Below are 27,614 nucleotides of genomic sequence, written 5' to 3' on the forward strand. Positions count from 1 at the left end.
ATATCAGGATAATTTAACAAAACCAACTTTTCTCTCTTGGTCTAGTCCAAGAGCACTGAGTGTTGTGTTTACCAGAAATGCACTCCATACAGATGGAGATAAGTGTCTGAACATCCTCCAGGCACGTCTCACTTCACTTGTGAATGCAGGATTTGTGAAGAAACATTTGAGTACATCCTAGTCCTTAACACTATCTCTTAGCGTAATGTGGTTAAGTGGAATAATACACCTGTAACCAATAAAGCAACTTTCTGACATATCATTGTGGCTGGAACATGCTGTTTTAAAAGTGGCAGTTGTGTGTGAACATTGGTGGCTATGAACAATCCCAGCATTCCCCAATTGTTGTGATTTTTGGGTTGATTTCCTGAGTGTGATACCAAAGGGATCCAAGTACTTTTTGGTAAATAGGACAATTCTTTGCCTGGCTAGAATCACAACAGCACCCAGAGCATTGCTCAGGGTATCACTGCATTTTGCCTTTGAATGAGTGTACAAGAGGCTGGCACAGTGCCAATGTGAAACACATAATTATGTCAGTATAAAAATTCATAGTGTAGGACTTGGAGAAGTTTGTTGGCTTAATGATGCACCTGATTATTTAATTCAAGTGCATCAGGAGCACAGGATAAGGAAGGGTCCTTTTAACACTATGATTAAAGTAAAGTGGTCAGTGACTCAGAGAAGGGAGTCTGTTGAATGGCTATGTGGTCCTTTGTCATCATCTGCATCCAAATGAGTTGTTCATTAAAGCCAAAGCTCTGGCCTGCCATTGAATGTGGCCTCCAGGTGTAAAATATTAAAAGCATTCTTCAACAAGCATGCAAGTAACAAAGCTATCTTTTATATAAATAATGTTTTCAAGGGCTATTGTTTCTTAAGCATGATTGTTTATTGATGGCAGCTCAGGAAACATATTTGTGCAAGGAATTAATGTAGCAATCTATCCCTGATATGTGGTATTTACATTTCTGCTTCCTTCTCAGGCTGAGTCAGTAATGTCACCCGAAAAGTCATGAAGGAAGTTCATGTGCAGTGATATTCTGTAGTGGGATGGAGCAAATGACTGGGTCCCATTTTCCCCATTGTACCCATTTTCAATTACTACTGAATAAGTTTGCAGAGAGTGAATGGCTATTACCCTGTTGGGAGTTTGGTGTATCCTCATGCTGCTTTAATAGTTTTTGAATATTTTAAGATCTTTTTATTGCACCACTTTGAGCTACATTAAATGGCAAATTGTAGAAGTAAATCAAAACTTCAAATAACATAAAATAGATAATTTATCTGATAAGTTTTCAGATTATTCTACTTTAGGGAAATGTGAGCCTTTTTTATAATATTAATGATAGGAAGTAAAAATGTTATAAAATAATTTTATTTCAGATGGACTTCTGGAATATGTTTCCAAGTAATTAAAGCTAAAACATCTAATGAAATCCTCTTTGATGTTTCACATTGTGTGCATCTTTGTACACTGTCAGCAGAAGAATTATGAATCTTGTGTAGTTGGTTACAAACACTTTTTCTAGATTTTGGAAATAATTGCCAAGTAATAAACAAAACAAGTAATATTGCTATGATACTATGGTAATCAATTGCTACAGGCAGATATGTTTTTACTTATTCATGATGTGGGCGTCGATATTACTGTTCATCTCTAATTTCTTTCTGAAAAAATAATTGGGAGCTTCCTTCTTTAACCCTGTTGCCTGTGTGATGGAAGTACTCCCACAGAACAGTTATGCATGTATTTCAAGGATCTAGCCCCAGGAAAGCTTAAGGAATGGCAGAGTATTTCTGATCAGGTTGGTGTGTGACCTGGAGGAGAACTTGGAAGTTGTGGTGTTCCCACATGATTGTTGCCCTTGCCCTTCCAGGTTGTCAAGGCTGTCAGTTTGAGAGGCAATGTTAGAAAGTCTGCATCTTGTTAGAGACCATTTGTACCCATTGACGATGACGTAAGAGCAATCTAGTTAGTCCATTTTCCTGGCTTCTTCCTCTTAAGTCTGCATTTATCCCTTCAAGTATATTATTTAATTTCTCTTTAAAAACTATTCATTATCTTGTAGATGGTAAACATTAATCTCCTGTATAATTCCTGAATGTTTAAAATTACAAGGAGGAGAAATTCATCCTTGGTCATGTACAAAATATGCAGTATAGATGTGTATGAACATTGGACATGGAACAATACAGCACAAGGACAAGCCCTTTGGCCTGTGATGTCTATGCCAACCATGATATCAATTTATCCCTCCATTCCCTGCCTGTTCATGTGCCTGTCTAAATGCCTCCTAGACATTGCTATCATATTGGCATCCACAATTTCCACTGGCAGTGGTTTCCAAGCATCTACCACTCTCAGTGTTTAAAAAAAACTTGCCTTGTAAATCTCCTTTACACTTTGCCCCTCTCACCTTAAATCTACGCCTTCTAGTTTTTGACATTTTCATCCTGGGTAAAAGATTATGACTATCTACCCTATCTATGCCTCACACAATATTATGTACTTTGATTAGGTCACCCCCTCGGCCTTTGACGCTCTGGAAAAAACAATCCATGTGTGTCCAACTTCTCCTTGTAGTTAATACTCCCTAATCTAGGTAACTGCACTGTGTAATTCTGTACTAACTCACTGTAACTGCGCTGTATAATGTATCTTGCCCTGTTCGATCGGTATGCAAGATACGTTTTTCGCTGTACCTCGGTACAAATGACATTAATATACCAATACTAACATCCTGATGAGTCTTTTCTGCACCCTCTCTAAAGCCTCCACATCCTTCCTGTAGTGCAATGACCAGAACTGCACACAGTACTCCAAATGTGGCCTAACATAAGTTTTATATAGCTGTAACATGACTTCTTGATTTTTATACTCAGCACCCTGGCCAATGTAGGCAAGTATGCTATATGCCTTCTTTACCATCCTATCTACTTGTGTTGACACTTTCATGGAACTATGGACTTGGACCCGAAGATCCTTCTGGACATCAATGCCCCTAAGAGTCCTGCCGTTTACTGCATACATCTTTATCAACAATTACTCTTACATTTGACCTCCCAAGGTGCAGCACCTCACACTTGCCCATATTAAACTCCATCAGCCATGCCTCTGCCCATATCTCTGGTTTATATCCTGCTGAATCCTTTGACAACCTTCCTCACTATTCACAACTCCACCAATGTTTGTGTTGTCTGCAAACTTGCTAAACAGGCAGCCTACACTTTTGTCCAAATCATATCTCACAAACAACAGAGATCCCAGCACTGGTCCTTGTGGAACACCACTGGTCACAGACCTCCAGTCACAATAACACCCCTTCACCACTACCCTCTGTCCTCTAAAGCCAGCTTCCACAATTTGCTTCAAATTACTTCAGCGAAATTGAATTGTCGAAGACTAATATATGCACTGATGCCACTATATCATGTTTATAGCTTGTGCTGGTCATGAGTAATTGTGGTTTAGGTTTATTTTTAGGGAAATATGCTTGTGTCTGTGCCCCACCTGGTCTGTATAACATTAATGGATTTGAATCTAATGGAGGATTAACTTAATTTTTGATGTTGTAATTAGCCATCTGTTTATTTAGTCGACTCTAAACATTACCTCATGGATTTCAATTGGGATATAAGCAATTAGTAGTGAAAGGCCACAGATTGTGTTTATTGTGTGTAGTAAACCAAATAATAGTTCATAATGCTCTTAAATTTGTAACAAGATCATTGCCAGTGACTTCTTTTACAATGGTTCAGGCAACAAATAGATGAATACAAAGTGACATTCTTTTCCTACTGGTCTTTCTGTCATAACAAAATTCTGTGTTACTTTCCTTCATCATATTCTAAAGGTATTGTGATGCAAGATAATTTTGACTTTCTTGGCCTCACTGTCAGAATGAGAACCATACTGAAAATTGCATGCCCTATTCAATATAACAAGCCAAAAGTCTGATGGGTATTGACTGAAAATTATAAAACTAGTTTCTTGTAATAACAACTTGTATTTAGTCTATCTTCTAGTATCGTATGCTATGTCAAATGAGATTGTTTGTCACCAAGGCAGGAAAGATCAAGCAAGATGATCCGAATAATTTTTTTTTCTTAAGGTGGCATGGAACATAGAGGGATGAAGCACAATCTAATGAAATTCATCATTTTAACATCATGGGTGATGTTTGCAGAGATAAAATAAATGGAATTATTCTAATGATAAAACAATATATACTCCCATGTTGTTTTGGGAGTGTATATAATTTGGAGAAAGTATTGACTACCAAGTAGGGTAGGCATGAAATGGTCTGGTTAGTAAGTCATCCTCAGTGCCCTTTCTACAGCATATTTTTTTCTAGAATGTGCTTGAGGTTGGCGGCAGGTAAATAAACCGAAATAAAATATGTATAACCAGCTGTGGGCAGTAAAGCTAAACAGTTAATTTAAATGGAAGGTAAAACTGATGTAAATTAACTGAGATTGAAATCACATGGAAAGACATGGGAAATGCAACTCAGACTGCAAATTAAAAGGATGTTTGGCCCAACTAGTCTGTGTTGGTATTGACTTTCTCTGTGAGAAGAATGAGCTAAATCTAACAGGTATTCCAGAGATGTGGTTGCAAGGTGACCTTTGCTGGGTATTTGGTGTTTCAGAGTGATGGACAAAAGAGAAGTAAGGGTGGAGTGCTGATAGTGAAAAATGCTGTCAAATAAAAGATCTTGGCTCTGAAGAAAATGTAGTAGAATCTGTTTGCATGCATGAAACAACTTCAAGAAACAAATCCCTGGATGGAGCAAACAATTGATTGTATTGATCTGTGGCAGACTATTGCTTGAAAATCGTTTGTAACAAAATTAATGCTGTAGTCATAAGGGACTTCAATCTTCATATAGACTGGACAAATCCAGCTGGTAAGTGTTATTTTGAGAATGAATTATGGAAAATATTTTAAAACAGTCTATCCTGATGGAATCAGGACAAGTTGTGTTAGTTTTGGTCTTGTGTAATGAGAATGGATTGATCGGTAATATAGTAATGTATCCTCTGGGTTGCAGGGAATCATCATATTCGACTCAGTTTGATAACGACAAACTTAATCCACAGGTATGTGAGGTGAATTGGCTGAGGTAGCTCAGGAAATTAGAGGAAAAATTTTGACAGTATCTGGGCAATGGCAAATATTAGGAAAAAACTCATGATTCTTAATGATTCCAATGAGAATTGGAAAAATAAAGATGCCATGAGAAAAGTGGTCCATCCATGGAAAAATTTTAAAAAATACAAAGGATTAGAATGGAATGAGAGAGAAAGAAAGGCTTATAATGCTTCAGAGAATAGTAGTAGACCCGAGAATCGACTGGATATTAGAAACCAGCAAAGGATGACTACAAGATTAAGAAAGAGGGAGAAATAAATTAACAAAACTAGAACTTAGAATGAATTGTAAGAAGTTCTATAATGTAGAAAGGACCAGTTTGGCATCTTCAAAAGTTGGATAAGGACAATAGTCAGGAAATGACAGAGGGTGTTAAACAAGTATTTTGCTTAGTCATCTAGAAGATACTAAAACATGCCATCAGTAATAGAAAACCAAGGGCCATGAACAGAGTTAGGAACTGAAAACAAGTAAAACTAATGAAAGGCCTGAAAAATCCCAGGGACCTGATGGCCTGGCATCCTGAGGTTCTGTAAAAGGTCACCACAGAAATAGTAAATGTAGCCACCATCTCTGATCTTCCACTGAGGTCAACCCTGATCTTGTTGAATGCTTGCAGTAGATGGAGGGAACCATGTACCCACAAACTTCTATTTCTTCTGTTTCCCATGAACAGGCATCTTAGTTTCATGCATCCCTCCTGTTTCCCTATCTAGTTAATCAATATCTGATATATTCTTAAAAAATAGGCATAGTCTCCCACTTCTCAAAAAAATTAAATTCCTGTTTAATCCAGTGCCTATGAGGCTGTGCTCACATTACCGTTACCCTTTGCCCCAAAACCAGAATGGGCATGTGAGGTTGTATCCTAAAAGTGGTGGTTCTTTTCCTGTTTTATCTCCAGAAATCAATAATAAAAATGATGTTCTGCCTCAAGTTCACAATCATTTATCACAGGCAGTAAATAGGAGTTAGATGACAGCTAATCACAATTCTTTAGACTCATTGAGTTGTACAGCATGGAAACAGGCCCTTCAGCTCAACTTGTCCATGTCAACCGAGTTGTCTACCTGAGCTAATCCCTTTTGCCTGCATTTGACCCATATCCCTCTAAACCTCTCTAACCATGTACGGGAGAGGTGTCCAAATGTCTTTTATATATTGTAATTGCACCCAGCTCGACAGCTTCCTTTAGCAGCTCATTCCATATCCACACCACCCTCAGTGTGAAAATGTTGCCCCTCAGGTCCTTTTTAAGTCTTTCCCCTGTCACCTGAAACTATGCACTCTCGTTTTAGACTCTCCTACCCTGGGAAAAAGTCTTATCTGTGCCTCTCATGATTTTGTAAACCTCTGTAAGGTTTCTGCTCCAGGGGGGAAAAAAAACTCCTGGCCTCTCCTTATAACTCAAACCCTCCAATCCCAGAAACATGCATGTGAATCTTTTTTGCACCCTTTCCAGCTTAATGACATCCTTCCTATAGTGTGGCAACCAGAATTGCACACAATGCCAAGTGTGGTCTCACCGACGACTTGTACAATAGTAACTAATTAATTACCTATCACAATTTCAAATATGCTCAGAGTTTAGGTACCAAATAAACTACTTCAATACAAGTCATTATGTTGTACATCACAGTTAAATTCGAAATACCAGTAAAACATATAAACTAAATTGTAGCTGTTCAGATCTAGGGATTCCCACTGAGATTAAACAACATTGTCCTATCCTCTTGTGATTCATTGGTTTCCTTTGACGTTCACCCAAGCAGAATATTCTTCTCTTTGCAGATGAGTAATTTGATCAGTTAATACTGTGTAGGTACAAGAAAACTTTTGGAAGTCAATAGCTACTTTTGGAAGTCAATCATTAATTGTCATAGATATCCAACTCAGTGAATGCAGCCCATTTCCACTGCTCAGATTTTTCAGGTGATTGTTTATGCCTTTTATGTATGCTGCATTCCAGAATACTCCTAATTATTCCAGTAGATTTGCTTGTGGAATATTATTGGATTGAACTCCACAATTAAAAGGGAAATTGTCTTAGCTATGGCCATACGTTTCACTCAGCTGTTATTCAATTCATAAGAACCCTCCGAGGTTCTTTGTGGAGGCTGGACCTTTAACATGGTTAATCCCAGTGTATTTAAATTGAAGCTGCAGATGCTGGAAATCTGAAATTAAAACAGAAAATGCTGGACATATTCAGCAGGTCAGGCAACGTCTGTACAGAGGGAATAGACAGAATCAGAATTGACAGGAGAAAAAGTGGACAAAGAGAGGGAGATGATTTCTTGTTAACCATAACTAATCTGTCAGGAGCTGGAGAAAGATGAATGATAGTGGGAAGGGGGCAGGTCAGGGTGCATGTTGGGACTGACATGCATTCGCTGGAAATCTAAAATAGAAGAGAATGCTGGAAACAGGAAACATTCAGGTGGCATTTGAGGAGAGAAACACTGAGTTAATATTACAGGCGAATGCCATTACAATCAGAGCTGGCCAGTTCTGAAACAAACAGGAAAGGAAATCCCTTATGTTCTTGGGGTGCATGGCAGAACAAACTCTTCCCATGAAGCTCTTGAAAATGCTTCAACAACCATGCATTTTGACCGTGAGCTATCAAAGGTGACATTCAGAAATGCTCAAAAATATTTTGAGACTGTGTTAATTAATCAAACTATATCAACAATGAATAAATAATTAATGTATGTGTAAACTCCAGGAATTTAAAAAAAATCTCAATAAGTACTAACACTTAACTACTTGTAACTGTTCACTGTTTTTGATGGATTTGAATTGCCTGCCAAAAGAGTGCAACCCCACAGGTTGTTGAGTGGAATTCCACATAAGTTCTGGAAAACTATGACTACTTCACACTGCAAAGTTGGACTTTATGCGTGTCAGAATGTAGACATAAATGTCAAGCAAAACTATTGCAAGCAAGTTTGGAACCTTCCTATTAATGCATACATACATAGAAAACCTGAACTTGCTGGTATTTGTACAGGGAACTATTGGCATTTCTTCTTAAAATCTGGGCCATCATATTCACAGTGAAATTCAGTTCTGGAAAAGTACTTAAATTCACCAGCATGATTATTTTGGTACATATTGTACAGCACCATCCATTTGCACTATTAAAAGTAGCTGGGATAGGAATGGATACCTGAAAAAGTACATAATTTTGGCCATTAAAATGTTAGTTTGGTTTAATTTTATGGAAACATTCTAGCTCATTGAATTTTTAGTTCTGTGTCTTCTTGCAGCACCAGGTTGTTAAATGTTTTCAAGTGATTATTTTGAAATGAGTGATCTCAGTGGATTCTTATCCTTTGCAGAAGGTGTAGCCATGTACAAATGAGACAAAAGCTCAAGCAAAGTGTTTGTAGTTTATTCAAGGGATTTTCACAGACCTTCTCTGAAACTTTCTACAAAAAGCACTGCAAACCAGATGAAATGGTCATTAAAATCAGTGGCAGCCTTAAAGTAGGAATCATTCTTCCAAACCAACATTATGTATACTATCAAAATCAGGTTTATTATCACTGACATATGTCGCAAAATTTGTTGTTTTGCGGCAGCAGTACAGTAAAAGCATCACTCTAAAGATATTTAAAAAATTACTCTAAGTTACATAAATAAATCATGCAAAAGAGGAATAATGAGGTAGTTGTCATGGGCTTGTGGACTGTTCAGAAATCTGATGATGGAGGGGAAGAAGCTATTCCTAAAACGTTGAGCGCAAGTCTTCAGGCTCCCGTACCTCCTCCCTGATGGTAGTAATGCAAAGAGGGCATGTCCTGGATGGTGAGGGTCCTTAATGACGGATGCCACCTTCTTGAGGCACCACCTCTTCAAGATGTCCTCGATGGCAGGGAGGGTTGTGCCCGTGATGGAGCTGGCTGAGTATACAACTTCTGCAGCTTCTTTCAATCTTGTGCATTGGAGCCTCCACTACCAGCAGTGATACAACCAGTTAGAATGCTCTCTACCATACATCTGTAGAAATTTGCAACAGTCTTTGGTGACATGCCAATTATCCTCAAATCCCAAATGAAGTAGAGCTGCTGGCATGCCATCTTCATGATTGCATCAATGTGTTGGGCCCAAGATAAGTCTCTGCAATGTTGATGCCCAGGAACTTAAAGCTGCTCACCCTTTCCACTGCTGACCCCTCAATGAGGACTGGTGGATGCTCCCCCGACTTCCCCTTCCTGAAGTCCACAATCAATTCATTGGTCTTGTTGACGTTGAGTGCGAGGTTGTTGTTGTGACACCACTCAACCAGCCAATCTATCTCACTCCTGTACACCACCTTGTCACCATCTGAGATCCTGACAACAGCAGTGGTGTCATTGTCAAATTTATAGGTGGCGTTTGAGTTGTGCCTATCCACACAGTCATGAGTGTAAAGAGAGTAGAGCAGTTGGCTAAGCACTCATCCTTGAGGTATTCCTCTGTTGAGTGTAAGCAAGGAGGATACGTTATTACTGATCCACACTGACTGTGGTCTCCCGATAAGGAAGTCTAGGGTCCGGTTGCAGAGGGAGATACCAAGGCCCAGGTTTTGAAGCTTGTTGATAATACTACAATCACATCTTCATTTCACTTTCTTCCCATTAACGGTGACAAAAAAAGTTACACCAGAAGATTCTGAAACATTCAGCTGTCAATGATAAATTAAAAATGTAAAAAGATTACAATTTAATTTCTGTATTAAAATGTCAGATTTAAGAAAAGTCAGGAGATAATGCTTGTTGTTCATGTCTGAGCATGGATGTATATTCTCCCTTCTTGTATAAAAATGAAGGCAACATTTATTTTCAAATGGTATGTTCATCTGAAGAGTACATCTCTCTTGAAGATTTACAATCCAACATTCATTGAAGGAAATCAATTGTATTTTTTCAATGAATCTTGTTGTTTCCATAAGGTGGCCAAGGAGTATTCTGGAGAGGATACATCTGGTAAGAAAGTTCAGAGAAAGTCTTGAAGAATCCTTGAGTAAATGACATACACTTTGCTTGAGCTTTTGTGTCAGTAATGACAGAGAGTCATTCATGTTTCAAGGGATCAAAATTAGTGCTGGGCCAAGATTTTGGTGCCTACTGATCAATCATCACCATTTATTTAATTGGTGAACTTCAAATCAGAGTACCTTTAGGATTGAGCAATTATTTCTGATTTATTACAAGGTCTTTAATTGACTCAATCAGTATGATTTTGAATTGCTGGTTGCCTTTTTCTTAGCAGCTGATTTTATGAACATTGATTTATAATTTTTGGGAGGGACCTCAGTTACCCAATTGATGATTATCTGCACCTGAAACAAGTTTCAGGCAGATCTGTAAGCAGAGAAGCGGTATACACTCTTGAAATAGACATTTTCTGCTTAAGCATGCAAATTGTTATCCTAATATGTTGTCATCTCCTGATAGCAGTTATGAAGTGCAAATGGTCAAAATGGGTCTTGCGTACCTAATTTGTCCCAGGTGTGTGCCATGGTCTGTCTGCAAAATTATCCAAATCCACTGGAAGGATAGGCAAATCAACATTAGTGTTCTTTCCTTGACTGATATTTGTAGCATTTTTATCCTAGTTACTACTTAGTTGGCTCTGTTGAATAGGCCGTGTCCTTTGCATGCCCAACACCAGAGTATTAACATTCTGAGGGTCACTATTTATCAGAAATTGAGTTGGATCAGTTTCATAAATACTGTACCTTTCAAAAGCAAGTTAGAAATTATATATCTGGTGGTGTGCAACTCACTTCATGATACCACAAACTACAAGGCACAAGTAAGGCATCTGAGGGAATATTCCCTACTTGAAAAAGATAGGACTGGTCCACAAATTAAAGTCTTAAATTGGGGGAAGGCTGGCAGGATTAGAAACCCTGGTTGATGAGGGATATTGAAGCTCTAGCCAGGGAAAAAGAAGCAGACATCCATCAGGCATAGGCAGCTGGGATCAAGCTAATCATTTGAGGAGTATTAGAGTTGTAGGAGTGCACTTAAGAAAGAAAGTAGGACAGCCAAAAAGGAACATGAGATATCCCTGGCAGATAACGTAAAGGAGAGTTCTAAAAGTTTCTACAAGTACATGAAGAGCAAGAGGGTAATTAGGAAGAGATCTTTAAGGATCAGTGTGGTTGTCTTTGTGTGGAGCCAAGGGAGATGGGTGAGGTCTTAAATGGATACTTCTCTCCTGCATTCCCTGTGTAGAAGAACAGGAAGCTATTCAGTTCAGGGAGGAGAACAGTGATGTTCTGAAACAGATCAACATTATGAAAAAGGAGGTTTTGGTGGTCTAGAAACACATGAAGGTGGATAAATCCCCGGGGTATGACCGAGTACATCATCAGATTTTGCAGGAAGCAAGGGAAGAAATTGCTGGGGCCCTGGCAAAGATTTTTGTATTTTCATTAGCCATGGGTGAAGTACGGGGTAGCTAATGTAGTGCTTTTATTTAAGAAAGGTTACAGGGACAAGCCAGGGAACTATAGGCTGGTGAGCCTAATGCCAGTGGTGGGTAACTTACTGGATGGTATTCTGATATTCAGGATGTATCTGCATTGGAAAAACAAGGACTAATTAGGGATAGGTAGTATGGCCTTGCGCACGGGAAATTGTGTCTCACAAATTCAATTGACTTTTTTGAAGAGGTGACTAAGAGGATTGATGAGGGCAGGGTAGTAGATGTTGTCCACCTGGACTTCAGCAAGGGCTCTTTCCACATGGTCAGAGGCGTGCTCCAGGTGCTCTGGTTTCCTCCCACACTCCAAAGATGTGTGGGTTAGTCTGCAACCATGCTCCTAGCCTAAAGATGCTATGGCCTTTATGTATTTAAAATGACAAGGATCATCATTATTTTAAAAATAAAATTAAGTGCAATAGGTTTCCAGTCCTATCTGAATTGAAGCTAACTTTCCAGTATGTTTGTCTATTGTACTCCTCAGAGCTATTTACATTTATAGCACTCAGATTTAGAATAATTTTACTCTCTCATATATGCCACTTGTTTTTAACTTCAACTTGTGCTTCCTCCACTTCCAACAATCTTAGCTGTATTACCCAACTTAGCCACCATCTCTGACAATCCATATGTCCCATGATTTCAGAATACCTTCCTCTTCTACACTGTCCCCTCCCCAAGCTCCATTTTCCTGCCTTCCTATCCTGAGTTGTATTCTTTCCCACTTGAAAGGCAGTAATGCTGCCAGTCTGGCTGGTTGTTCGTCAGTGAGCCTTTTGATATAATTTAGAAGACATTCTATGGTTAAATATGGCAGGATGACTGGGAAACCCTAACTTCTGGATTTTGTGTCTGGAGTTTCTTTCCTTTGCCAGGTTTCCACCTTGTACCTAAATCCATAAATTGTGCTAAGTCTAGATCTGCAGAGATCTGTGACAGCTTCTGTGCTTTGCTCTACACTTTTCACATGTTTTCCATGTCTTGCTGTTCTTTTACAAATCCATTAAAATGTGGTTGATTTTGCCAGACTCCCAATGATTCAAACAAGAATCACTTAATATTACTTTACACAAATTTCAATTATAAAAACAAAAATCTCATGATAATTTTGTGTTGTCACTGCTGAAAGTTGAGTGATATGAAACATCTGTTGAGTATTTCAAGCACTTTATTTATTTTGTTGTTACAACATCTGTAGAAATTTTATTTTTTTTAATCAGTTTGTTTAATTGGCTTGAAATTCATTCCCAATTTTTTGTACTAAAAGTACCCTGTGACAGTATCCACACAATCAACTTCCGAAATACTCTTCCCTTGATTTCAGCAGAGTAGAATGTGAAACTGACACAGTGCAGCACTTAGAGCACTGCCAACTGGGGGTGAATTTCGTGGCAAATATCTCAATTCTGAACCCAGTCCTATCCGTTCACATGTTCCACTGCTTGTGGGTAAGCGGTTGCTGCTCAGCTCAGTCTTATTCAAATAGGTTCCAATATTGAAGAACTGAAGGAGTTAAACTAACCTTTATTAAGTTTAATATATGGGAAAGAAAATGCTGGCATTTTTATCAGTCATTTCCAACCAGGAATGCTTCATCTATAGAGGTTTGTACATCAGTGATTTCTTAGAGTTCAAGACTATGAAGGAAGAGAAGTTGTTCATCATACCAGTCAGAAAACTATATTATAGATCATGCTTTATCTCCCCAAAATCTGGGTCTAATTTTCTTTGATAAAAGATTGTTTTGATAAGGATTTTTGGTCTCGTGCCAAGCAAAATTTTGCAATTTATGCATGATTATCATGACTAGACTTGACAATTGTCATCACAGTGTTTTGCTAAGTGGAGAGATCAGGTTAGAAATTTGTTCTTGATCACATGCTAAAATTTGTTATAGAGGTTCCATTTTCAGACTTCCATTGAATTCAATGGCATTGAATTTCAGAAGCACAGCATGTTTAGTCTAAGCAGCCCCCCAAGAAAACATTTCTCATATATATTCCCCTGCATTCTCCAAGTGCTGGAAGATAATAGTTTGCTAAACTAATAACCAGAATAGAACTATTTGCCAAATTTATTTACAAGTTAAGTAATACATAGGAGCTAAAAACATTGCAGTGCAGATATTGAAATAAGTGAGTATATAAAAATTATAATTATATTCAAACCATATAACCTTCATAGAAGTACAGAGCTACTTTTGACATGACTGCATTATCAAAAATTTGGACTTGGGACTTAATACATGGAATGGATTTTCCAAGCCTCTACTTCCTCAGGAGGCTAAAGAAATTTGGCATGTCCCCTTTGACACTCACCAACTTTTATCGATGCACCATAGAAAGCATCCTATCTGGATGCGTCATGGCTTGGTATGGCAACTGCTCTGCCCAGGACCGCAAGAAACTGCAGAGAGTTGTGGACACAGTCCAGCACATCACGGACACCAGCCTCCCCTCCTTGGACTCTGTCTTTACCTCTCGCTGTCTTGGTGAAGCAGCCAGTATAATCAAAGACTCCACCCACCCAGGTCATTCTCTCTTCTCTCCTCTTCCATCAGGTAGAAGATACAAGAGCCTGAGGGCACATACCACCAAATTTAAAGACAGCTTCCACCCCACTGTAATAAGACTATTGATCGGTTCCCTTATACAATGATATGGACTATGACCTCACGATCTACCTTGTTGTGACCTTGCACCTTATTGCACTGCACTTTCTCTGCAGCTGTGACACTTTACTCTGTACTGTTATTGTTTTTACCTGTACTACATCAATACACTCTGTACTAACCTAATGTAACTGCACTGTGTAATGAATTGATCTGTACGATCGGTATGCAAGACAAGTTTTTCACTGTACCTTGGTACAAGTGACAATAATATACCAATACCAATTAATGGGTTCTGTCTGCCAAAACTCCTCCCATATTCTTGAGGTCTTACTGAATCAGACCCCAGTGGTGCCTTGTGGGACATCAGGATATGACAATGAGGGGAACTATTTTTGTTTAGAATTAGAATCAGATTTATTATCACAGACATATGACATGAAATGTGTTGTTTGCGGCAGCAGTACAGTGCCAAGACATAAAAGTCTATAAATTACAAAAATAAATAAATAGTGCAAAAAAAGGTAATGAGGCAGTGTTCATGGGTTAATTGATCATTTAGAACTCTGATGGTGGAGCGGAAGAAGCTGACAGAGGGGAATTAATAATGCATGTTCAGTTACTTGGGTTTCTAACATGGTTTTGAGCATTGTCTAACTTATACATATAACATGATGCAATCATATGTAGACTTTCATCCAAAATTGGGCATCTTTGTTACTTCAGTGCTTATTGTTGTGTTCAATGGATTATGCAAAATACAAATTGGACAGTGAAGAAGTTGGTCTTGGGTTACAACAGGATCTAGATCAACTGGGAAAATGGGCAAAGAACAGGTAGATGAAATTTAATTTGGACAAGTACAAAGTGATGCATTTTGGGAAGTTAAGCCTGGGCAGGACTTGCACAGTAAATGACAGGGCCCTAGGGAGTGTTGTAGAAAAGGGAGACCAAGGAGTACATCTTTTTGGGTGTAAATCAATCTAATGCTGTTTCAAAAATCTTTTTGGCCTATTACACAATTCTTTTGCAGGAGTTGCTTTAGCATTAAATGCAATAATGTTACAAAAATTAGTCAAATTATTTCTCTAGATGCTGCAATTTTCAGACAACTAGGTAGCCCATATGTTTTAGTTATAAACAAAGGACCTGGCTGGAGTAAGTTATCAGGCACACATTTTAGATCATGACTGATCTGCATCTCAACTCAGTCACCATGTCTTTACTCCACCTTCACCTTTGACACTCTCATCTTTTGAAACTCAATCAATTTTAAACATTAAATTAGGTTAGATGTACTGCCAATACTAAATGCAGTATGACAGATGGGGTGTAGCCAAGGTTCCATTCAGTTGAATCATAAATTCCTCACTTTTGCATTTTGGTCCCATTAAGATAAAGGCCGCCATTTCATTAGCCTTTGTGATTATGTTTTAATGTTTTGGGCACATGAACATTTAAATCATGTTTAAGCTCTTGCCATTTAAAAAAAATCTATCTGCCTTTCTTGGATCCAAGTTGGTAATCTCATATTTTCAAATACTGAATCCATCTGCTATTGTTTTTTGTTAAAATCTAAATACCTTTAAAAATGCCTGGTCCCTTCTGTACTAATTACTGTCACTTCTACATGTTATGGTTAATCGTTTTATGATGTGCTTGCTGCAGAATAACACAATTGTGTTGGCTATTTCAGTTTTTGCATTATCATTATCATTTTTTTTCCTTTTTAAAATTAATCTGGCTTTTACCAGTAATAAAGCAGCTGTTGGTTTACAAAATATACTTAAAAGTTACCCCCAATGCCAAGATGGTAGCCATTTGAGCTCCCATGACAAGTGTGAAAACTGACAGGAGGGGCTGAATGAAAATGGGCACCATTATCATGTTGGAGTTTGCTATTTGGTCCGTACTGAAGAGTCGGATATCTTTACTATTAGTCGGCAACTTCAACTATTTTGAGCAACAGACAATCTGCTGGAGGAACTCAGTAATCAAGTAGCATCTGTGGGGGAAAGGAATTGTTGACATTTTGGGTCAAAACATCAGCAATTCCTTTCCCCCCACTGATGCTGCTCAATTCACTGAGTTCCTCCAGAAGGTTGTTGCTCCAGATTCCAACATTTGCATTCTCTTGTATCTCCATTCAACTATTTTGTGTTCTATCAGAAGCTTGCTGGAAGGCTAGCTGATATAGCCTTTCCCAGTGTTTCTAAAACACATGCATCATCAGGAAGTTTGAATATATTTTCGTGAAACGGTAGACGCATTTCCCTATCTTCAGCATGTAAGATGAAAGTGAAAGGCCAGGATTAAAGGTTAGTTTGTAGAGGGAGCAGATAAAGGAAGTGACAGGTGAATCAGAATCAGGTTTATTATCACTGACTTATATGTTGTGAAATGTGTTGTTTTGCAGCAGCAGTACAGTGCAAAGACATAAAATTACTATAAATTACAACATAAATAAATAGTGCAACAAAAAAGGAATAACAAGGTAATGTTCATGGACCATTCAGAAATCTGGTGGCAGGGGGAAGAAGCTGTTCCTAAATCGCTGAGTGTGGGAAGTGTGTTATGCAAAGGCTGAAGGATGTCAGAAAAGTGGAAAAGAAGGTATTGCAAGGAATTTCTTCATACTTTAATCCCCCTCCCCTAAGTATTGCTTGTTGTCATGACCATCACTTTTTCGCTGCTCGTTACAACAGTACTTAGCTCAGGAGACTTGATGAGCATTCTTGCTTTCATATTTGTTCTGTATTATATGGCCTAGATTTTTTTTTGACTTCACAAAATATTTAAGTGAACAAACTTTTTTAAGATGAGTATAGAATAATCATATTGTCTGATGGCTTACATTTTTAATCCTATGAAAATGGAGTAAAATGAATACTTGTTAATTTAAAGAAAATCTTTGGTTGTTAAGTACAAAGAAAGCCTTTGCTTGCAGAGCACTGGTCTCAACAATACATATGGTTTACTGCAAACACCAAAGGACCTTGGGAAGCTGGCAGGCAGAAAGAGCTGATGACCTATTGTCTTACGAGGATAGGTTGAGTGAGCTAGGGCTTTTCTCTTTGGAGAGAAGGAGGATGAGAGGTGACTTGATAGAGGTGTACAAGATGATAAGAGGCAAAGATCGAGTGGACAGCCAGAGGCTTTTTCCCAGGGCGAAAATGGCTAACACGAGAGGGCATAATTTTAAGGTGATTGAAGGAAGGTATATTTTTTACACAGAGAGTAGTGGATGCATGGAACGCACTGCCAGCAGAGGTGGTGGAGGCAGACATATTGAGGACATTTAAGAGACTCTTAGATAGCTACATGAATGATAGAAAAATGGAGGGCTATGTGGGAGGGAAGGGTTCGATAGATCTGAGAGCAGGATAAAATGTCGGCACAACATAATGGGCTGAAGGGCCTGTACTTTGCTGTAATGTTCTATGTTGTTTGTTCTATGAATGACCATCCAGAGTGGTTAGCAGTTAGTGTGGACAGCAGATACATATCAGAAAAATACTTGCCTTACTCCCATTGCCCATCCCCAAACCAAATTTTTTTCAGACTGGATGTACTGAGGCAAGACCGTGTTCTCCATTCCTTTTAAAGAGTTGCAGTATTCTTGGAAGAGAAAGCAATAATGAATAATAAACCCACTCCAGGTTAATTATGTCCACAATGAAATTCATAAATTTATCTTGAATGTCAGTAGTGCTGACAGAGTTCTGTTTTTTTTCTCTTTGAATGCAGATCATTGTTTTTTTCCAAAACTATTAAATATTCCCCTTTTTGTGTTTATTTTTGACAAAAACACTAAATTATGAGGAAGCAATATAATAACATAGCCAGTGCATTAAAAAAATTCTGACTGAGCTTGGAAATTGTGATTGTTGCATTTTGTGTCAAAATAATAAAATATGATATGGAAATTGCTTAACATTAGATTTGGAAACAGTGGTTAGTAATCTGAGGTGAGAATATTTTAAATAGCTTTGCTTTATGGACACTTTATTTGCAGAAAAATTGAAATCAGCAGTATGTTAAAATTAAATATTGACGAATATAAAAGGGAAAAGTTTGAGCAATGAATATTAAGTACTCAGCTCTTAAACATAAAGGTTTATGATGCAGAGAGAGCGTATTTGGCCCATTTTGTCCATGTTGACAATTCTACTGCTCTTTAAACTACTACCATTTATCTGCTTTCTCCTTTCAGTCTAAAATATATCACTCATTTAGTTATAGATTTTTAAAAATTTCCTTAAGAAACAATTTTGTCTCGCTCAACAACTTCTTGTGGTTTAATAAAAATCTTCTAGTTTCTTTCCTCAATCCCAGTAACACCATCAAGTTGAAAATTACTTTTATTACTGATTTTCCTGTCTGGGGAAATAAGACTTTTTCTGTTTACCTGAGCAAAATGCTTCATAATTTTAGAAACTTCAGAATTTTAGAAAAATTAGAAAGTAAATCACCAGAGTTGAGTACTTAAAATCCATATTACTCTTTCAATTCCCTTTTCTTTCAAAATTGTTGTTTGATTCTGTGGATGATATTGTTATAAGATATTAAAAACTCAGCAAAGATTAACTAGTCAAGATTTTCTTCATTCCCAAGGAGTTATCTCTAGCAACATCTACAGGACTGGTAAGATGTCTTTCCAACATTTATCTTCTTTTTGTTTGTAATTTCTTTAATGATACAGTATTTTTTTCTATGACAAGTAAATTGGTTTAGTTTATTTGCTTCTTGTATTCAAGACTTGTCAATCATACTGTCATAGTTCTGTATTTAGGAACTGAAAGTAGCTGTCGGTTTATTTATTAGTGCATTTTTCAGAATCCCTAGCTGTTTTAATGGGAAGATGCAGGAACCCTTAAAGGAAATTTCATTTCTGGAACAATGTAAACAAGTTGTTTGTAATTGATCTTGAAAATTGATTTGAGCCATTTTATTTTGAATTTTTAGTGATATTAACATTTTTCTTATTTAGTAATGATTGTGAGCAATGCAGCAAAAGCTCTCTGAATTACGAAAGCTGCTTTATTTGAAGTGTGTTGCTTTTAATATCCAGTGATGTGAACTGTGCTTCACAGTAGAGTTTTACAGAATTATATTGAACTGATGAATGGCATGCTGAACAATTACTACTAACTTCCAAATTCTGTATCACAATGAGTAATTAAGTTTGTTTTGCACAATAACAGAATTTTAGGACAGCAGAAAAATATATACATGAAAATAATTGGGTTATTCTAGCAAGGGACATTGATTAATCAAAAATGTATTAAGAACTGAACTGCTGACAATTATTATGCAAGTAACATCATGGCAGTTTTTTGTGTTTTGTTTCAATTGCTTTTGGAAAAAAGGTACAATGTTTGCTAACCCTGCATATTTATAAAATTTGAATAGGATGAAGCATGTTTAAGGGTTGTGATGGTGCAGGGGTTAATGGATCCAGGCTGAATGTCTCCTCCCTTGTGGTTTCTGGTAGTCATGAATATTTCCTTCAAGACCAGAGTTTAATGCCTGAATTTGCCCTTGGGTCTAATTATAATAAAGAAGTATGACAGCCATGAGGTAGTCAGGACACTTTCAGGGACTTAAAAATCACCAAGCTCATTAAAGGGAATGAATGCAATTGCAGTCTCTCGGGAGAGTCAGAAAAGTTTAGTTTTTTTGCAGAGGATGAATGAAACAGAAATACAATATTGTAGCGGTTGCTACCGCGGAATAAAACAAGACTCTACTCGGAGGATTGCCAAACAGAACTGGTTTATTTTCCCGCCTTGCGCGGGCCCTTTAAGGGAGAATGTTCCCGCCCAAAACAACCGGCAATGACGTAAGTCCTACGTCATCAGGACTTTCCCGCGCGCGGGTTCTCCCCGTCGCTCGGAAAGATGAGGCCCGCTGCCATCTTGGGCCTCGTCGCTCCGACGCCGCGCGACCTGACTGCCGAGCCGGTTTGCCCGACTAGACGGTGAGTCGCCACAATATGAAAATTTTCTGATAGACTGTTTCTTTCTAAATTAACATTCACATATTTCTGTATGGTCTGTGAACAAGTTTGTCTACAAACCCAAGGAAATCTGACCAGGGAATTGATGATGGTGTGTGTCAGAAATTAGGTGAAGAAATATGGAAAACAAGTCTGTGTGTGAAGAATATTGTTGCAGGAATAGAGAGAATAATTTTAACTGTGAGATTTGTGTTATGTTGGAGAAGAAGGAGCAAATGTATGAGCAAAGAGATATAGAATTTTTACTCTAGTTGGCAATAACTCAAATGGGAGTAGATGAATGATTTAGTAGCTGCCAAGAGAATATGTTGTTTTATGAAATCTGCTTCCAAGTGCATAATATTGTGAATATTGTTTCTCTCACCATGTAAAAAGAAAACGAACTTCATTTTGCTATGTTTGATCAGCAAGATTATTTTTCTTTGCAAAAATATGAAAAAATGAAGATGCAGCTTGAAAATGTAGTCTGTTCTTTGAGCCTGACAACATCTAAATGGTAGCTCTAGAAACATTTGCACTAGAACTTCCTAGGATAGTTTGTCCCTAATCAGCAACAGTTATTACTGGAGGAAAACTGGTTGCAAAGTACTTTGACACTCAGTTGCATGAAATTCATACTTCTGTATTCTCTTCAGAGTGAGAAGGTTACAGCACCAGGTGCTCAATTTTCATTTCAATTTTCAGTTTGTTATGAGAGGCTTAATGCACATTTGAGATTTATGCCATTATATAGGTGACCCAATGGGTTGCCAAGACTTTCCTTGTTGGGCTTGGTGAATGTTTCTGGCAAGGCCAGCATTTGTCTTTCCCATTCACGTTTGTCTTCTGAACCACTAAAGTCTCTGCGGTGAATGTGCTATTCAGAACTTAGATTGGGAATTCCTGGAATCATAAAATCATAGAAAATTTATGATGCAGGAGATGTTCGTCCCATTGTGTCTGTGCCATTGACAAAGAGTTACGAAATCTAGTCTCATTTCCAGCACCAGGTCTGTAGCCCTGCAGGATATTACTTGTGCAAATCTATGTCCGAATACTGTTTATTGAAAAAGAATGAAACTGCGCTGTAGGAAGTCTGAAATAAAGCAGAAAATGCTTGAAACATTCGACAGAGAAACAGAATTAACATTTCAAGTCAAAGACCTTATGTTATGGGGGAAAAACAGGTCAGTTTTAATTTGCAGACAGGGTTGAGGAGGAATGAATAGGACAAGGGGAGCATTTCTGATGGGGTGAAGCCAGGGTTGTCAAGGTGATTCTGCTGTTTATGTCGCCATATGGTAGATGATTAATAAGGGGAGGGAGGGAGGGAGGATGTAAAGCTGTGAAATGCAGATTAGAATTGTTGCTGATCCCTGAAATTAAAAAGAAATTGCTAGAAATGCCCAGCAGATCAGGCAGAGGCTGTGGAGAGAGAAAAACTGAGTACATATCACAGACGGATAGCTCAATGGTAGACTATGCCAGTTCTGACAAAAAGCAAAAGCAAGGGAAAAAAAAGCAGGTTTATCTGAAATTGTCAAGATTATTCTGAAAAACAGCAGAATCACCTTGGTGAACCTGGCCTCATTATACTTATTCTGTCAAGGCTATTTATAATGTTTTACTGTTCAATCGAATTTTCCCTCTGTTCCAAATAAAACAACTCTTGCTTATCCATTTTTGTCTTCATCTTGGAGTTTGTGATCTTCAGTCTGATGAAATCTCTATAAATCTCCTCAATAGACTTTCCAGGGTGATCAAATCTTTCCTGTAAGAAGGTGACCATAACCTGTGACCTATGTTTATGCCATCCAGTACTTCACACTCAAGATGATAGTGAAATAATGTTGACTTAAAGTTGGTGCCTCAGTTAATGCTGGTGATCTTTTTAGTTTTATTCTTTGATGTAGTGATTTGTTGCAACCTAATGGCTTGCTAAGCCAAATCTCAAAATGATTAAGAGTCAGCCAGCTTGCCTGCGAGTGTCTAGTCATGTGTATGTCACTGCAGGTGAGGATGAAATTTCTTTCCCCAAAATGTATTAGAGAATAGGATATTTTATAACTATTCAATATTTATAATTATTCCACCTTATTTAATCAAAATAATTAATTGCATTTAAAATACCTTGCTGCTGTGTAAGTTTTCGGAGATATTATTTTTGACTTTCGGGCTAGTAATTTATAATCTAACTATTATACTGCTAATTCACTTGATCAGAATGCAGATTCTCCACCATGGCTCAAGTTAATGTACAAATTACTTTTTATTGAAATAATAAAAGCTTGATTAATGTAACTGATGAAGATTCCCATGGAACTGGTGGATTTCTTAATCACCAAACTATAGTGAGCAATTGAAATGGTGATTGGGAGCATTTCATCTACAAACAGCAGTAAGCCTACAAGCTCTATTCTTTAAATCCCCCTCCTCCATATTTCCCACTGACAAATTTTACTAAAACTTGTTCTTAACTGATTAGAAAAAGGAGTAAAGTATTTCGGGTGTAACATTACCCAGCTGCTGAAGGAAGCAAAAGTGACATCAAATTTTCTATTGCATTGCAGCCAATTTGGGTATTTAGGAGTCAACATGTGAATGTTGGATATATTGGTGATAATCTTCAATTTTGCTGTTTGAATAGTAACCATTTGGAGCAGATCATCCTAGTTTCATTCAGAATCAATAAAATGAAAATCAGTTGGGGTCTATAAAGGAGCTGGGAATCAGTTTCACCAGGTTCCTGCCCTGGTGCAAATGTTTATAAATCTCCCCATCTCTGTTCTTAATTGCAGTGGAAATTCTGTCCTTTAATTGGATGCGATTAATGTTTTCTCATTCTGCAATCAATTTGAAATGGGCAGTCTCAACTCAGCTAATGGTCATTAATTAATTCTGTGTTAACAATTTTATTCAGCGATGCCATTAATAAATTTCATGAGGAAAGTGAAATGACTCCCACTAATAATTGAAAGAAGAATTTTGTTATTTTCTATTCTGCTTTATTCAGCTGATCCAAACATTGGGAGTTTTACACCTTGTCTGAGCATAATGCCTCTAAATTTTAATTGTGTTTCTCGTGATCTCCCATTGTAAAATCAGCAGAACTGCCAGAGAAATTATGGTTGAAAATGGAATGATTTTCTTTCCCACAATTTGAGGAAATTCAGTTCTGTAAATATATAACATCATCTTGCTCAAAATTCTTATTTTCAATAAAAGTGGAAGAATGTTTTTTTTCCCCCCAAATGAATCAAACTGAAATTAACTAAGCAGAAATTTCATGTCAAACGTTAATTCAATTCCATTGGCAACAGCAAACGATTAGTGCTAATACACCTGGAACTTGATATCTTAATGATTTTAGTAACACACACAAATAGATGTTTATAGTCTTCATAATCAAGATGTGCTTGTGCCATTATTGGAAAAATGCCTGTATACATTGGAGTCGAGTCAACTTATTGCTCAGACCTGTTGAGACCTAGAAAGCACAATACTGACTATTATGAGGAAAAGAGAGCATCTCGATTGCACAAAAGACAAAAAGCATGGCAACGCAACAGAGATGAGCTAAGCGATGTCACCACGTCACGGAGTACATGAGCTGGATTGTGTGTCTTAAGAGCAGAAAGGTAAGGAATGTTTGTTGATGTACAATTGGACCATTAGAGCGATGTGAAACAAAAAGAATGCTGTGAGACACTGAAGAATGTTAGCAAGAATGCAGCAAGTGAAATCATATGCAATTGTACAATTAACTTTATTAATGCTACAGTGGGAAAGAGAATATGCCATGGGGGGTAAATTCCATTAGCCAAATGACCATATTTGAACCACATGTTTTATTGTCAGCAGTGAAAGAACAGTGCTTGCTGTTCATTATGTTAAGGAACTTTAAAGTTAATACCTTATTTCAATACCTTTATGCATTGTTGTGAAGCAATGAGAAGCCACTCTTTTGAAAGTAATCTTTCAGAACCAGAGCAGTTGTGTAGTTTTTATTAAAGTTTATGATGGTATTAAATATTTTTTTTCATATAAAAAGGACTAAACAAAACTTTTTTTCTGATGTATTTAGTGGGCATTTAATGGGAAGTACCACAAGTTTATTCCCTACCACGGATGTAAACATTATATTTCTTGGCAAGATGCTGTCGGTAAAATTCAGAAAGAGGTGGCAACTAGAACAGCAGCTACATGATTTCCATGTTTTATCACTATCTGTAAATGTCAGAAGGTGCAATTCAGTTTACTTCTGAACAATGGTGAATGCTGATAACCTCACCATTATTTCTACCTCAAAATCCAGGCACATATTTAAAGCTCAAACTAGGATCCAGTAAAAGGGTATGGTGTACAATATGTATTGGAAGCTTTGTCACTAAAATAAGTTATTATTGATTTGATTGTGTGATATATTTTACAAAGCTTCAAGATAGTATTGATTAGAGGAGTCAGAGATAGTGGCATATGTCATATGAGCAACGTGGACAACATATTAATTCAAACTGGCAGTGTGCATTGCCTAATGTAAAAAAAATACAATATTTCAAAAGTGTGCAAATAAAGAAGTATGTTCATTTAACCATAATTTATAATCTCTTCTCTTCACAGAACAAGGAATCCCAAGGCTGCAGCAGCCAATTGCCACCATTATTCCAAATGAAGCAGGCATTATTGCAGATACACACACTGTGGAAGAAATAAATAACTATACTTGAAAAGAGTACAGGGCAAAAGAACAATGGTGGTGAAGAAGTAACCCTGGGTAGAGACAGTTGAGAGTCAACGTTTTGTAAAGGAGGCTCAGGATATTTAAGAGCTGCACTGTGTTTCATAATGATGCAAACCTGCATTCTAATGAAGGCAGCTGCAGCAAATTGAGAAGGCATTTTCAGTTCAAACATATTTGCCTGATTCTTCTGAAAGCCTGCTAACAGTTACCACCACAACCTGTAGGATTTTCTTCTTGAAAGACGGGCAAAATCCAGTGTGCCTCTCTAATCCACCAGGACCCCTGCGCAAAATGGAGCCCTCCTTAGAGCTCAACATTCCAGTGAAAACTCCTGGCCTTTGCATTAGCAATAACTCCACACACTTACAATCCCAACACCTGGACCACTAAATGATGGGTGATGGCCATCAGCCCAGGGTTATACCCAGGCTTACTCCTAAGTATCCTGTAATTGGCCACAAGACTGGTGCTTGCCTGGGCCATGATCAATTAGTGGCTCTCTTTGGACATGTGAGTGTCAGCGGCCATCCCAGTTGTTTTGAGGGTTTACATTTTCCTTGTACATCTATTCTTTTGCTGGTACAAATCTTGGTTTATTTCTCATATTCTTCAGCAGTAATGACTTTCATGAATATTAGTCAGTCTGCCCTTTGCAAATCTGTGATTGTATTACATCAAGCCACAAATCAGACAGTAACTGATGGATGGACAATGACTGTAGCCTTGACCTGAGGATGGATTAACCAATCTTTTATATAAAGTGGTTTGGTGCCGCTTTTTTCAATTGTAGCCAATGAGCCTGGAGGTGGGCATTGTGGACTGTTAAACCATTTGGGTAGAGCTAGCCATTTGCAGTCAGAAAGCCTGCTATGGGGGGCTTGTGGGGGCCGCATTTGTGAACATTCTGGAAGAAGCACTGTGACTGGTGAATCTGGACAGTTTGGTTATTAGAAGGTCTAACGAATTATTAGAAGATGGTCTGAGTATTATAGAACCCCAGCACTATGACCTGTTTGACAGAAATGCTGTTGTGGGCAAGTTGGTGGAGGACCCTTGTCTTGCTAATGTTGAGTTTAAGGTCCATACTGTCATCTCCTTCAGCTTTAATAGCTGCAGGAAACAAGATAAAGGATTCTGAAATTTCATGGAGTTCATCATGGGAGTACGGTAGTCTGGGTTTCCCAGCACCTAGGATGGGAATCTACACAAAATTCATACATTAGATTGGGCTTGGCACAAGTAGTGCTTTCCCATTAACTTTATTGTTAGGTACAGTTGTGAAGGATTTTAGTAAATATAATTTAACAGTTTTTAAGTGCTTTAAGTGTTTTTGCATTTGTTTAATATTTATTTTCTTAAAGTAAGTTTTAAATATTTTTAGAAGCTTTCACATGTTACAATAGCTTTTATAACGTGAGAAATGTTCAACGTGTTTAATAGCTTTGACAGTTCCAGCTGAGATAAGGAATCTGGCTCAGCTGGCTACCATTTTCTTGACTTTTCTTTACTGGCCATGGCTTATCCCCAAGTGCAGACATCGTCCTGTGGTTGGTCCTGTGGTCTTGCAGGGCTCATCTCTAGGAATCCAGCTGGCTCTCCACTGTAATCTATGGTTGTCAAACACTCCAGGTAAATTCAAAAAACAAAGGACTGCAGATGCTGGAATCTAGATGAAAAATATGATGATGCTAGAGGAACTCAGCAGGCCAGGCAGCATCTGTGGAGAAAAGCAGGTGGTCAAAGTTTTGAGTCAGGACCCTTCTTTAGGACTGAAGATAGGAAAGGGGAAGCCCAATATATAGGAGGGGAAAGCAGAGCGGTGATAGGTGGACAAAAGAGAGGAGGTGGGGAAGGGGGCACAAGGTGGTGTTAGGTCAATGCAGGTAAGAGATAGTGATAGGCAGGTGTAGGGGAGGAGGGGAGAGCAGATCCATTGGGGGGATGGGTTAAAGGTAAGGAGGAAAAAAGGGAGAAGAAAGAGTTAGGCTAGGAAAAGGAAGAAAAGAAGAGGCATGGTTAGGGGTGGGTGTGTGGGGGAATGTGGTGTGGGGATCACTCAAAATGGGAGAATTCAACCTTCATGCCGTTAGGCTGCAAGGTTCCAAGACGGAAAATGAGGTGCTGTTCCTCCAGTTTGCAGTTGGAATTCTCCTGGCAGTGGAGGAGGCCAAGGACTGACATATCTGTGATAGTGTGGGTCTGGAAATGACTGGCAATGGAGAGATGCAGATCATGGTTATGGACAGAGCGCAGGTGTTCTGCGAAATGGTCACCTAGTCTGCCTTTGGTCCTGCCAATATAGTGGAGGCCACACTGGAGCACTGAATGCAGTAGATGATATTAAGGGAGGTGCAGGTGAATCTCTGTCTCACCTGAAAGGACTGTTTGGGTTCTGAGATGGAGGTGGTGTTGAGGCAGGTGCTGTGCCTATGGTGGGTGCAGTGGAAAGTTCCCGGGTTGGGAGCGGGATGGGTAAGGGGATTTGATCTTTATTCAAAAGCTGATTGTGAGTTCTGGTCTATTCTGTGTAATTTAATAAAAGGTAAAAAAAAGAAAATATGGTGTTCCTGAAATGCACAACAAATTTGCCATCACTTGGAAAGAGAAAGTTATGTGTTGTGATGAA

The 27,614-nt window shown here is 38.1% G+C and overlaps 1 protein-coding gene across 16 annotated transcripts in view; it reads left to right on the forward strand.

Moving 5' to 3' along the window:
• Nucleotides 1–27,614, forward strand: part of nrxn1a (neurexin 1a) — a 1,334,105-nt gene that overhangs the window by 280,914 nt on the left and 1,025,577 nt on the right. For all 16 annotated transcript variants that reach the window (XM_052010794.1, XM_052010792.1, XM_052010793.1 and 13 more), the window contains one exon: nucleotides 18,864–18,893. In XM_052010794.1, the coding sequence (XP_051866754.1) occupies nucleotides 18,864–18,893 (30 nt within the window). The remainder of the gene's footprint in view (nucleotides 1–18,863; nucleotides 18,894–27,614) is intronic.

This window comes from Pristis pectinata, chromosome 3 (genome assembly GCF_009764475.1).
Source record: "Pristis pectinata isolate sPriPec2 chromosome 3, sPriPec2.1.pri, whole genome shotgun sequence".
NCBI classification, from domain to species: Eukaryota; Metazoa; Chordata; class Chondrichthyes; order Rhinopristiformes; family Pristidae; genus Pristis; species Pristis pectinata.